Source organism: Telopea speciosissima, chromosome 11 (assembly GCF_018873765.1).
Source record: "Telopea speciosissima isolate NSW1024214 ecotype Mountain lineage chromosome 11, Tspe_v1, whole genome shotgun sequence".
Lineage (NCBI taxonomy): Eukaryota > Viridiplantae > Streptophyta > Magnoliopsida > Proteales > Proteaceae > Telopea > Telopea speciosissima.
Window position 1 is genome coordinate 15,024,255 of NC_057926.1, and position 13,453 is coordinate 15,037,707.

The 13,453-nt window shown below is 37.8% G+C and overlaps 1 protein-coding gene across 1 annotated transcript; it reads left to right on the forward strand.

Moving 5' to 3' along the window:
* Positions 1 to 515: 515 nt before the first annotated feature.
* LOC122644811 lies at positions 516 to 1,340 on the forward strand. The gene is made up of 3 exons (XM_043838194.1): positions 516 to 767; positions 882 to 1,109; positions 1,275 to 1,340. The coding sequence occupies exons 1-3, from the start codon at positions 516 to 518 to the stop codon at positions 1,338 to 1,340; spliced, it is 546 nt and encodes a 181-aa protein (XP_043694129.1).
* Positions 1,341 to 13,453: the final 12,113 nt, after the last annotated feature.

Sequence of the window (13,453 nt, forward strand, 5' to 3'; positions counted from 1 at the left end):
GACCTTTCCGATTTGAGTCCATTTGGTTTAAACATTCTGGTTGTAAATCTATTGCTTCTTCAGCTTGGGAGACTCCTTATATTGGTGATTCCTCATCTATCTTACAACATAAACTGCAGATGTGCAGAGATGACTATATATGGTGGAATAAGGAGGTTTTTGGTAATGTTCAATCCAAGATCCAGTCTCTTGTCTTTGCCATTGATCAGTTACAACAGGGCCCTCTTACTGATGACAGTCACAGACAAATCCTCTCCTTAAAAAGAGATCTGGATGATGAACTTGCTAATGAGGAAGAACTTTGGAAGCAAAAGTAGTGTATCTCATGGCTTACTGAAGGGGACAAAAATACGCACTTTTTTCATGCCTCCACTTTGCAAAGGAGGAGCTTTAATCGGATTCTTTGGCTTAAGCTTTCTAATGGTGAATGGTCTCAAACTTAATGTGCTATCTATCATGAAGTCATCTCTCATTTTGATACTGCCTTTCGGTCTGAAGGAATTGATTATCCCTCTATGGCTTCTGTACTTGATTCTATTGCTCCTGTTATCACACTAGAGATGAATACTGTTTTGTGTTCTATACCTACTTTAGAGGAGATGCGTGTAGCATTATTTTCTATGAGTCCATTGAAATCACCAGGTATTGATGGCTTTCCACCTGCTTTTTTTCAACGCTATTGGGACATCATTAAGGATGATTTATATGGTTTTGTTACCACTTATTTTGAGACTGGTGTTATGTCTCCTTGTCTTAATGAGACTTTGGTGTGTTTAATTCCCAAAGTTTCACAACCTGAAGGTCCGGAGTAGTTTCGGCCTATTGCTCTTTGTACTGTTGTTGTGAAAGTGCTGGCAAAAAATATTGCTACTCGTTGGAAGGATATTCTGGATGTTATTGTCTCACCATATCAATCTGCTTTTATACCCAATAGAGCGATCTCTGACAATGTTTATATTGCTCATGAACTTTTTCATTATATTCACAAAAGGAAAAAGGGAAGGAAGAAGTTTATTGCTTTAAAGCTTGATATGAAGAAGGCATATGATCGGCTGGAGTGGCCTTTTATTGAGCATATGCTTCTTCGATTGGGCTTTCAGCCACATTGGGTGAGATTGGTTATGAGTAGTATTTCGTCTGTTTCTTACCAAATCTTAATTAATGGAGCCTCAAGAGGCAAGGTGGTTCCTACATGTGGTATTAGGCAAGGTGATCCACTCTCTCCGGCATTATTTATCTTATGTTCTCATGTTCTTAGTTGCTTACTTATCAAGGTAGAGAATGATGGTATTATTAAGGGATTCAGTGTACGGAATCGAGCTCCTGCTATTACACATTAGCTTTTTGCAGATGATAGTCTTTTATTTGCTGAATGTAAACTTGAGGAGTTGTGTTCTTTGAGGGACTATCTTGATCTATATTGCAAAGCTTCAGGGCAGGAAATTAATTTGAAGAAATCTTGCTTGACTTTCTCTCCTCAATACACATTCAAGGATTAAGAGGCGGTTCTCCAGGGTCCTCAAAATTCAATATGGTTCTGGTCCTAAAAAATACTTGGGCTTACCTACGGAATTTGGGGTGTCTAAATCCTCTTTATTCAAGGAGTTGTTACAAGGGGTGGATAACAAGGTGCAAGGATGAAAATCGAAGTTATTATCCCATGCAGGCAAGGAGATTCTTCTTAAGTCTGTGGTATCCTCTATGTCTAATTATGCTTGTTTACATTTTAAGCTGCTTGTGTCTCATCATGATCATGTAAAAAGAAGTGCTTCAAACTTTTTATGGGGAGATACCAATGGCAAGCCTAAGCTTCATTGGATTTCTTGGGATCGTCTTTGTTTGTCAAAAGAGTGTGGAGGTTTGGGTTTTCATGATCCACGAAGGCATAACTATGCTTTATTATCTAAGATTGCATGGCGCTTGTGGACAGACTCCTCTAGTTTGTTGACTCGTTTCCTTAGATCCATCAATTTTCCACATACAAACTTTTTCAATGCAAAGATTGGTAATCAACAAAGTTGGGGATGGAGGAGTATCATGGTTGGAAAGGATGTTCTTTGTTCTGGTCTTTGTTTGAGGATTGGCGCTGGTGAAAGCATTTTGATTTGGGAGGATGCTTGGATTCCAACTGTTTTTTACTTTAAAATCAGCTCTCCAAGACCACTTAATGCCACGGCAATATATGTCTCGGATCTTATTGATCCGGTCTCTAGAAGTTGGCGTATTGAGTTGCTGCATTTTCTTTTCAGCCATAGTGATGTTTGTGAGATATTGAAGATTAATTTATCTTTGTTTCTTCAGCCAGATGTTCTTGAATGGGCAACAAGTAAATGTGGTATTTTTTCAATTCGAAGTGCATATCATATGCTATCAAATCACGATGTTAGGATGGCAAGTGCTGCAGCCTCTACTTCGAGACCCCACTCATGGGATACTATTCCCACATTAGTTTGGAATGCAATCTGGAGATGTCAGACTTTACCTAAGATTCAGCATTTCCTTTGGAGGGCATGTGCATCGGGTTTTGCAATTGGTGATGCGTTTCATCGGCGTTATTTTCAGGTGGATGCTGCTTGTGTTTGTTGTGGTAGTTTGGAAACACCGTTACACATCCTCTTTGGTTGCACCTTCTCTCGGGCTATTTGGTTTGGAAGCAGTATGGGCTGTAATTTCTTTACACCTACTATCTCCTCTATTGCTGAATGGATTTCTACTTGGGGGCAATTTGCACATTTAGGGAAGAAGGAGGCTCGTTTTAAGGTAACCTACATTAGTTTTGTTTGTTGGTACCTGTAGATTACGCGGAATGATGCTATCTTTGGCCGGCGCACATGGAAACCAAAGGATATAATTACTGCAGCGTCTTCCTCATGTAAGGAATTTATTGGGTCTCTTCCTACTGCTCAAGTTATCTCTGCTGCACATTTGGATCATCATCTTCGGTGGCAAAGGCCTGAACCGAGCTTTATTAAATGTAATTGTGATGCAAGTCTGCCATTGAGCGGTTCTTCTGGTGGCCTGGGCTATGTCTGGCGAAATTCAGTAGGTGATCCTATTAAAGTTGTATCATCACCGAATTCTTTCAATGATATTTTGGTGGGTGAAGCGTTGGTGGTACGTCAAAGCTTGGTGGATCTTCATGCATCTGGGCATATGAGGATTGTAATTGAATTTGATAATTCCAATCTAATCAGATTCCTTACTGATAGCACACAAGCTTCACCATTGCTGATTCGTCCAATAGTTGATGATATTTTACATTTGTCATCCTTGTTTACTGTTTGTAACTTCAGTTGTATTCCAAGGGAGATTAACACTGTGGCTGACTCCCTGGCCCGAATGGCCCTGTAGATTACATGCACGACAGTTTGGCCTCTTTCCTTTCTTTGGTTGCAAGAGTTATGTTCGCTCTCAACACCTTGAGTTGTTTGCATGATCTAATAAATTACTGCTTTCTACCAAAAAAAAAAAAAAAAATAGAAAGAGAAAGCTGTTTTAATATGGTATTTTGATGTACTTTTATGTGAAATTACATTATTTAATCTTATTGAGAAAAAAGTGTCATATTAAAAGGGGAAAAAAGTATTGTTACAAAGGTGTAAAAAAGAAAATCCCTTTAAGAATTCAATTAAAAAAGTACGGTAAAAAAAGTGGACTAAAATAAAATCAGGATTTGATTCGGTAATTATTCATTGATCTATAAAAATTTGGACGAAAAATTAGGATGTTCCTTTTTAATATTTATTGTACTTATTCACGTATTAAATTCTTAGTACTGTCATTTGGCATATGATGTGAAGTGGATTTAGCCAATGTTATTCATTCTTGTTTATCTACTTGTGTCTCTATGTCCTTTGATTAATTAACCATCCAATGGACTATTAAATTGTCAGAAATTGTGATGGGAGGGTTTTAGCGGCTTTCGCTAATTTTTATGGAGAGTGTACCAATTCCATTGCAGAGTTCAGGGCGTTGCGGGATGGCTTAAAATTCTGTGAAGAGTTGGGATTCAACGAATTGTTTGTGAATTTAGACTCCAAGTTTACAGTGAATTATGTGATTACTAGAAGCTGCAACATCTGGAAGTTATGGTACTGGTACAATGAAATAGAAGGACTGCTGAGCTACTTAGGACCTAAAATTTCTTTCATCTTTAGAGAAGGTAACAGGGCGGTTGATTGGTTGGCGAACTTTGCGTGCAGGAATGGTAATAACACTAAATTTGAGGCTTTTAGTGTACTACCTTTTGAACTCAATCGTATCATTGGAGAGGATTACTATGGAATTCCTTCGTTAAGGATTAGTAGGTAGAGGGATCTGTAAGGGTGTGAGATGATAGGAGAGCAAGAGTGAATCACCTTGTAATTGGGTAGGGGTAAGGCAGACATGTCCCCCCCTTGTAAGTTTTAATTATAGGTTTCAGCAATAAAAGTATGAAGGGCCAACCCGGGTCCTAGAGAATATTCGGGTTAAAGAAAAAAAAGGACTATTAAATTTACATCTCTTAATAGCTACTTTTATACTCTCGCTAAAGCCTCTGCGAATTACCTAACTCAACTCTCAACTTAGTCAAAGAGAGCAAGATGATCTTATAGCCTAAATAGAGTTTTATGTAAAGTTCATTTTGAATTGACAACAAAGGGTTCCATGGACTTTCCTAAAATATCTAAAAATAAAAAAAAACATACTTGTATTATAATAAGGTGGCAAAAACTTTCCACCAAAAAAAAATTAAATAAATAAGGTGACAAAAACAATGCTATTTAACTAATCTTTTATGGCAATCATTACTTCAACAATCATTATTAGAAAAGAGGATAAATAATTTTACAACATACTAGTTTTGTCCACATGATTTTGAAATTAGTCCTAACACTCTCATGCCTAGAAAGGTATGTACAGGTACTTTGGTTGATGGGTGTTTTTTTTTTTTTTTGGTTCTTATTGTCAAGTTCAATCTTTCCTGAAGTACTAGACGAAATAAATTACTTAAGAGCCATAAAGTTATCTATAGAGGCTGTTTGTCAAGAACTTCCGTTTTCCTGTCGGGTTTTCATATTGATCTCCTCATTATTTTTTTCCCTCCACTCCCTTACAGAGGTATTTACATAATTTGAATTAAATTTTCAATTAAGTCTCTCTCTTAGCTCTAAAGTTTATATTGTTTCTGGTTGCTCTTGATGAGCACATTTATGTGTGAAATCTTAGGATATAAAGCATTCATTTTACCACATTGAACAGTGCTACTCGGGTACTTTTTGTCATTTTTCAGGTTTAGGGGCATTTTGGTCAAAGTAGAGAATACATGTCTAATTGGACCGCCAAATGCCAGATTACGAGGTTGAAGACTTCAGTCGGGTTAGCTTTCCAATGCACAGCATCAAAAGTCACTTGATTAGAGCCGATTCGAGTTTAGAAGAAGAAGAAGAGAGAAAAATCAAGCATAGGGGCATAACGGTAATTTTGGAGAATCAAGAATCTTTCAAAAGATATCGGATATTGGGCTCTTATTGTCTGGAATTTAAAATGGTGTAACTTTAATTCTCGGGTTAGTTCCATCTGGACCTAGGATAAAAAGATATAGCCCAAACACGATTCTTAGTGAAGTTGAAATTTAGGATAAAAAAATATAATAAAAAAAAATGAGAAAAATATCTTTTCTCTCTAATCTCTCTCCTAACTCTCTCGTATTCTCCCTCGGATTGTATTTCTTTTATTTTGGTAAATTCGATTTCTATATCTTCTCTTTCCCACTTCCTCTTAAATTCCCTCTTCTCTGCTATCTCCTTCCCATCTCCCTTTCACGAGCTCTCTCTCCCCCATATAAAACCCATCTTGATCGCACTCCAGCCGCTCTCTCCCTTCAGTCCTTCATTTTTTTTCTTTTCCAGTTTTAATTTTCTATTCTAGAATGATAATAGCAGCAGTAGTGCTGTTCCTCTTCGTTATACCCGATCTCTCATCCTCTTCTTTTTATTTTTAGTTTTTAGATCTTATGTAATTAGGTTATCATATGTAATTTTATTATTTTTTAGAATCATTGTTAGGATAAATTTTATTTCCCCATCCCTTCGATCATATGTGTAATCTTCATTATACACTTTGGTAATTTGTTCTTCAATATTGGATGCGATTTCAAGTGATGGAATTCAAGTGACGGAATCATCTTCATTGGAGTTATTCGAATCAGCTAAGTTCTTCTTCTTATAAATTTTAGTTTTAATAATTTCTATGTCTTTTTCTCCATCAATCCTTCCTTCCCTCTTCATTGCTTTCATGGCTAGCTAAACCTCTCCTTTTGGGAGTGGGTGAAACCATGCGAGAAGGAAGAATTGATGGCTAGCAATGTCTTTGTGATTAATGGACATGATCAATATAGGACTTACGATGGATGACCGCCCACAGCTTGTATGTCATTCCAAGGAGAACTATATACATGTTCGTTAGCCGTATCCATTGTGACAAAATTATGTTCATGTATTTTTTTTTTGTTTACATTGTATGTTGTGTGAGCACTGTTTTCATAGGATATGTTAGCCGTATATAAGCCGTGCCGCATATCTTATAGACTTATGCCGTATGCATGCTTTGCCCTAATATGCTAGCCATTGATTTGCCCTAATTCTCATGGTGGAACTCATTCTCAAGTGACTTTCTTATTTTTAATTCATCCATTACCTTAGTGGTTGCCCTAGTTTCTATTTTTAATTTGTTATCTTTGGTAATTTAGTTGCTTCTATATTTGCTAGTTTCCATAATTGATAGTTTCTATATATAGGTTGTTTTCATATTTGGTAAGTTGTACACTTCGCGTTAATTAAAAGTGGAAATTTATTCAAGGTTGACCTCCTCGTGTTCGACCCGTAGCTACGATTGACCCGTACGCTTGCGGTTATTATTTTAAACTCAAACAAGTTTTTGGCGCCGTTGCCGGGGAGGTGACGCTTGTTTAGTTTCCAATTTTAATTGATTCGTAGTGTTTTCAAAAAAAAAAAAAAAAATTTTAAAAAAAAAAATCCAAAAGAAAAAAAAACAAAGAGCTTTGTGCTTTAAATTTCGAATTGTGGCTTTTGTATGCTTGTTTGGGAGAGGAATTTTAAGAACCGGATAGAACGAGTTGAGATTCCAACTATGGGTGAGAAAGGAGAGAGGCAACCTATGACCCTTAGGGATCGCTTTTGTCCCGCACGGGCTGCACAACCCTCATGCATTTGCTTACCCGTCGCCCAAGGAAACAATTATGAGCTTAAATCTAATTTCATTAGTATGTTGCCCCACTTTCATGGGGTAGCTAACGAAGATGCATATTTGTTTCTTAGGGAGTTTGAGGAGGTATGTGTGCTCATTAAGATGCAACAATTGACTGATGATGCGGTTAAGTTGAGATTCATCCCCTTTGCATTTAAGGATCAAGCTAAAAAGTGGCTCTATGGTTTGGCTAGAGACTCAATAACTACATGGGATCAATTTATAGTTGTCTTCCTAAAGAAGTTCTTTCCCTTGCATAAGACCAATAGGATTAGGAATGATATTCTGCAGTTCAGACACAGGCCAAACGAATCTTTCTCTAAATTTATGGAGAGATTCAACAACCTTCTTCAAGAATGTCCTCACCATGGCCTAGATACTTGGCATCTGTGCCAAATCATCTATGAGGGTATAGATTATCAAACCAAGCAGTTGGTGGAATCCATGTGCCCAACTGGATTCACATCATTCACCAATGAAAATCAAGCTTGGGAGTTTTTGGTTGACTTAGCGGACAAGACCAGAGAGTGGGAATCCACTCAAGAAAATGAAAACTCCGGTGAGGGATTTTTGGTAGAGGGAACTGTAGCCAAAGAGGCTCAGTTGGACAGTCTTATTAGAAGACTGGAAGCCATAGTGACCAAGGGACCTTCCCCGATAAATTAGGTTTGTCAGACCACCCCTTTGTGTAGTGGATACCAATCTTCATCACATGTGATGGATGAGTGCCATAATAGGTGTAGTGGGCATGGAAGCTATGAGAGTGTGCATGTAATGAACAATACTTATAGTGGAACCTATAATCCTGGGTGGATAAATCACCCTAACTTCTCATGGAACCAAGATCCCAATCAAATTGGTTCATCTACATTCCAGCCTCCAATCCAAGGTCAGTTTGCTCCCCAGCAGACTAACCCTAGATTTGTCTCCCCTCCCAATAATCTAACCCCAATGATGAATCAGCAACCACCTGAATTTTTGAAAAATAGTGATGAGTTTATCAGGTTAAATTCCCTTGAGAAGAGTATGGAGCTCCTCATGAGCACATTCCTGACCAGCCAACATAACATGGAGAGGCAAATCTCTCAACTGGCCAATACTCTCCATGAAAGGGAAAAGGGTAAGGTGGCGAGTCAACCAGATCCGAACCATGGGACCTCTATGCCCTATCCACCTCACACTCAGTTGAACTCTATCCATCAGAGTCCACACCACTCAGAACCCTCTAGTCAATGTAATGCCATATATGCTCTGAGGAGTGGACGTGAGAACCAATAAGAGGCTCCAATTCAACCAACTCCTTTAACTTCTGAGCCTCCTATTGATGCTGTGAATGTTTTCCATCCATCACCCATTGTAAGTGCCCCACATGACCCTCCCATAGTTGTGAATGACCAGCCCCTTGTCCAAAGTTCGTCTGATGAACCTATAGTAGTTAGTGAAGAGAAACATGAAGAGCCACCTGAGAAGACTTATGTCTCTAAGGCTCCATTTCCCAATAGGCTTAAAAGCAACAAGAATGATGCAATAACTGAAAAAATTTTAAATGTCTTAAAAAATGTGCAAGTTAACATCCCTCTTTTAGATGCTATTTCCCAGGTTTCTACCTATGCAAAGGTCCTCAAGGACTTGTGTACTCAGAAAAGGAAAATCAATGTACCTAAGAAAGCCTTCCTGACTGCCAATGTGAGCTCAGTTCTGTCACAACAGATTGTGGCTAAGTATAAGGATCCTGGTTGCCCAACTATCTCATGTATGATTGGTAACACTAGAATTGACCATGCCCTTCTTGATCTAGGAGCTAGTGTCAATTTATTGCCATATTCAGTGTACCAACAATTAGGGTTAGGAGACCTTAAGCCTACATCTGTCACATTACAATTGGCAGATAGATCCGTCAAGACTCCCAAGGGAGTAATTGAGGATGTGTTATTAAAGGTTGGGGAATTTCTTTTTCCCGTGGATTTCATAGTCCTAGATACCCAACCTGTGACCAATATCAAAGGTCAAATCCCAATTATCCCTGGTAGACCTTTCTTAGCTACTAGCAATGCTCTGATCATTTGTAGGAATGGTCTGATGAGGCTGTCTTTTGGGAATGCATCTCATGATTTTAATGTCTTTCGATTGGGAAAGCAACCATGCTTAGATGAAGACGTGCATCTAATTTTTGAACCACCTGATTTGGTTACAACTTCTCTTAACACAGGTATTAATCAATGTCTAAAGGATTTGCCTCAATCCAAGTATGGGGGAGAGCCTTCTAAATTGTGGACCAAGCCACCACCTGTTGAGCCAGATGGTAATCTGTCTACTTCTCTTCCCAAGTCACCACCAGTGGAACCGCCTGAAAAGGAACAAGAGATGTTGTCCCAACAACACAATGGAGGCTCTGTAATATTTGATCCAGGTAAGGGTACACACTCTACAATCTCTAGCACATCTTTTAATTCCTCTCTCATACCACTTTCTTCACCACATTCTTACGAGGTCATGGATTTCCATGCACCTCCTTATTTTGAGCCACCATGATCATATCCGGTACTCCTCCTCTTCTTTGTCCTTATTTTTATTTTTTTTTTCGTGCATTGAGGACACTGCATCATTTAAGTATGGGGGGGATTTCATTGAATTGTAGTCTTTACTTTGGTTTGAGTGCAAGTGTGTAGCCTCTTTAGTTTACTTTTCTGAAAGACTTTGAGAGCATCCAAAATACCCTACACTTTGAAGTAATAAAAAATTCCGCACTGAGGAGGGAATTGAAATATACCGATCAAAGGGATTTTAAATTCTTTGAAAGTACGTTGTCTACTGAGAGAGCCGATTTTGTTAGTCATCCTGTTTACACGAGTTTTGGCTAGGTGCTAAGGTTGAACCATGATATACTTGCATGATATAGCTGATTGCCAAGAAAAAAATAATTATTTACTCTTTGATCCAGTCTTGGCTTGTAGCCTATTTGGTTTGAGTAAGTAAGCCCAAGGGGTGTTTTACACCTAATTCCTTAAAGCCGTCTGGTTTGAGAGTAATTGGCCTAAAGCTCACTACAAGAGCCACCTAGAAAGCTTAAGAAGTCAAGACATTACACGGATTGGAGTAATGTGTGTTGGAAAAAAAAAAAGTTTGAACTCATACTGCATCAATGTCTAAAGCCACAATGTGGCAATCAAATGATATATGCACTGAGAATCTACTCCAACACTACTTAGTAACTTGGGTGTCTGGTGCAAGCCCTGCATGTCATTCAAGCCAATTGTAGTGGAGGGAAACTTGAGTTCAATACTTGAAAATGTATGGCAAAGTGAAATCGAAGTGAAATTGAAAGTGTGCATATGTTTAAAGGTTCTACCAAGGTTCCGAGCTGAAATCTTTTGTAGCCTTGATGACCTACTCGATCTAATCTCAAGGAAAAACAGGGTGACTCACCCGACCCCAAACCTTCCTAAGTTAGGTGTATGATAATTCTCCAACTCAGAGTGGGATAATAAAGTTCAAGTGTGGGGGAATATCTAGAAAATCTCAAAGTAAATTATCTTGGGGTTGCATTCCTTATCTTGGCTATAGTATGGATTTACAAATTGAATTTTGGGTGTATATTCACTGCAAACACTCACGAGACACAACTCATCCACTAGGGGTAACCTAGGCGTTTAAAGGCTTGTTGCACATGCTAAGTGCAACCGTGATTCCTACGAAAGTGAGTTAGGATTTTTGCATTCTAGATTAGTTTTTGTTTTGTTTACTTGAGGACAAGTAACATTCAAGTGTGGGGGAATCTGATGAGCATATTTATGTGTGAAATCTTAGGATATAAAGCATTCATTTTACCACATTGAACAGTGCTATTCGGGTACTTTTTGTCATTTTTCAGGTTTAGGGGCATTTTGGTCAAAGTGGAGAATACATGTCTAATTGGACCGCCAAACGCCAGATTACAAGGTTGAAGACTTCAGTCGGGTTAGCTTTCCAATGCGCAACATCGGAAGTCACTTGATTAGAATCGATTCGAGTTTAGAAGAAGAAGAAGAGAGAAAAATCAAGTATAGGGGCATAACGGTAATTTTGGAGAATCAAGAATCTTTCAAAAGATATCGGATATTGGGCTCATATTGTCTGGAATTTAAAATGGTGTAACTTTAATTCTCGGGTTAGTTCCATCTGGACCTAGGATAAAAAGATATAGCCCAAAAACGATTCTTAGTGAAGTTGGAATTTAGGATAAAAAAATATAATAAAAAAAAATGAGAAAAATATCTTTTCTCTCTAATCTCTCTCCTAACTCTCTCGGATTCTCTCTCGGATTGTATTTCTTTTATTTTGGTAAATTCGATTTCTATATCTTCTCTTTCCCACTTCCTCTTAAATTCCCTCTTCTCTGCTATCTCCTTCCCATCTCCCTTTCACGAGCTCTCTCTCCCCCATATAAAACCCATCTTGACCGCACTCCAGCCGCTCTCTCCCTTCAGTCCTTCGTTTTTTTTCTTTTTCAGTTTTAATTTTCTATTCTAGAATGATAATAGCAGCAGTAGTGCTGTTCCTCTTCGTTATACCCGATCTCTCATCCTCTTCTTTTTATTTTTAGTTTTGGATCTTATGTAATTAGGTTATCATATGTAATTTTATTATTTTTTAGAATCATTGTTAGGATAAATTTTATTTCCCCATCCCTTTGATCATATGTGTAATCTTCATTATACACTTTGGTAATTTGTTCTTCAATATTGAATGCGACTTCAAGTGATGGGATTCAAGTGACGGAATCATCTTCATTGGAGTTATTCGAATCAGCTAAGTTCTTCTTCTTATAAATTTTAGTTTTAATAATTTCTATGTCTTTTTCTCCATCAATCCTTCCTTCCCTCTTCATTGCTTTCATGGCTAGCTAAACCTCTCCTTTTGGGAGTGGGTGAAACCATGAGAGAAGGAAGAATTGATGGCTAGTATTGTCTATGTGATTAATGGACATGATCAATATTGGACTTACGATGGATGACCGTCCACAGCTTGTATGTCATTCCAAGGGGAACTATATACATGTTCGTTAGCCGTATCCATTGTGACATCATTATGTTCATGTATTTTTTTTTTGTTTACATTGTATGTTGTGTGAGCACTATTTTCATAGGATATGTTAGCCGTATATGAGCCGTGCCGCATATCTTATAGACTTATGCCGTATACATGCTTTGCCCTAATATGCTAGTCATTGATCTGCCCTAATTCTCATGGTGGAACTCATTCTCAAGTGACTTTCTTATTTTTAATTCATCCATTACCTTAGTGGTTGCCCTAGTTTCTATTTTTAATTTGTTATCTTTGGTAATTTAGTTGCTTCTATATTTGCTAGTTTTCATAATTGGTAGTTTCTATATATAGGTTGTTTCCATATTTGGTAAGTTGTACACTTCGCGTTAATTAAAAATGGAAATTTATTCAAGGTTGACCTCCTCGTGTTCGACCCGTAGCTACGATTGACCCGTACGCTTGCGGTTATTATTTTAAACTCAAACAGCTCTCATAGTGGCTGAATTTTGAGTTCTCATTGTTCCTTACTCTAATTTCATTTTACAAGGAAAGTTCAATGCTTGATCCTTATTCCGTACTGTTCACTAACGTCTATGTTAAAGGTTTTGGAGTCAGAGGTAATTTAAGTTTCCTCTAATTTATGCTGTCCATATTTTTGTTCTCTAAAAATGCACTTATTTCTGAAATGATCCTTCTTGTGTTCATTTGATGACTTTAAATGGAGGTCGTTCTTAAAACAAACGTATTGAAAATAGGGGACTGCATTGGACTTGTGGGTCACTGGTCTGATGGTATGACCACCTAGTTTAAATTGCTTGGACATTACATAGTCATGAAGGGCCCAAAAAAAAGGACAAGTGCTACAAAATGTGGTCACATTCACCAGGAAGGCATATTGCTTGGTATATCTCTCATTTGAAGAACTTAACATGCTTTTAAGCCATTCTTCTCCCTTTTATGAAGACTTGTTTTCGGACTTCCTATTATGGTAGTTTGGTTTTCTTGCTCTTTTTATGCATTTTGGAGATAAATATTTTCTTGGTTTTGGCTATATGAAATATGAACTGTGAGAGACAGGTTTTGTTATTGTGAGAAACAACAGCCCATCAGTGAAACTCTAAAGTCAACTGGAGGGATTCTGATCAAGATCAGTTTTATCATATCCCCTCTTCTTCTTCTT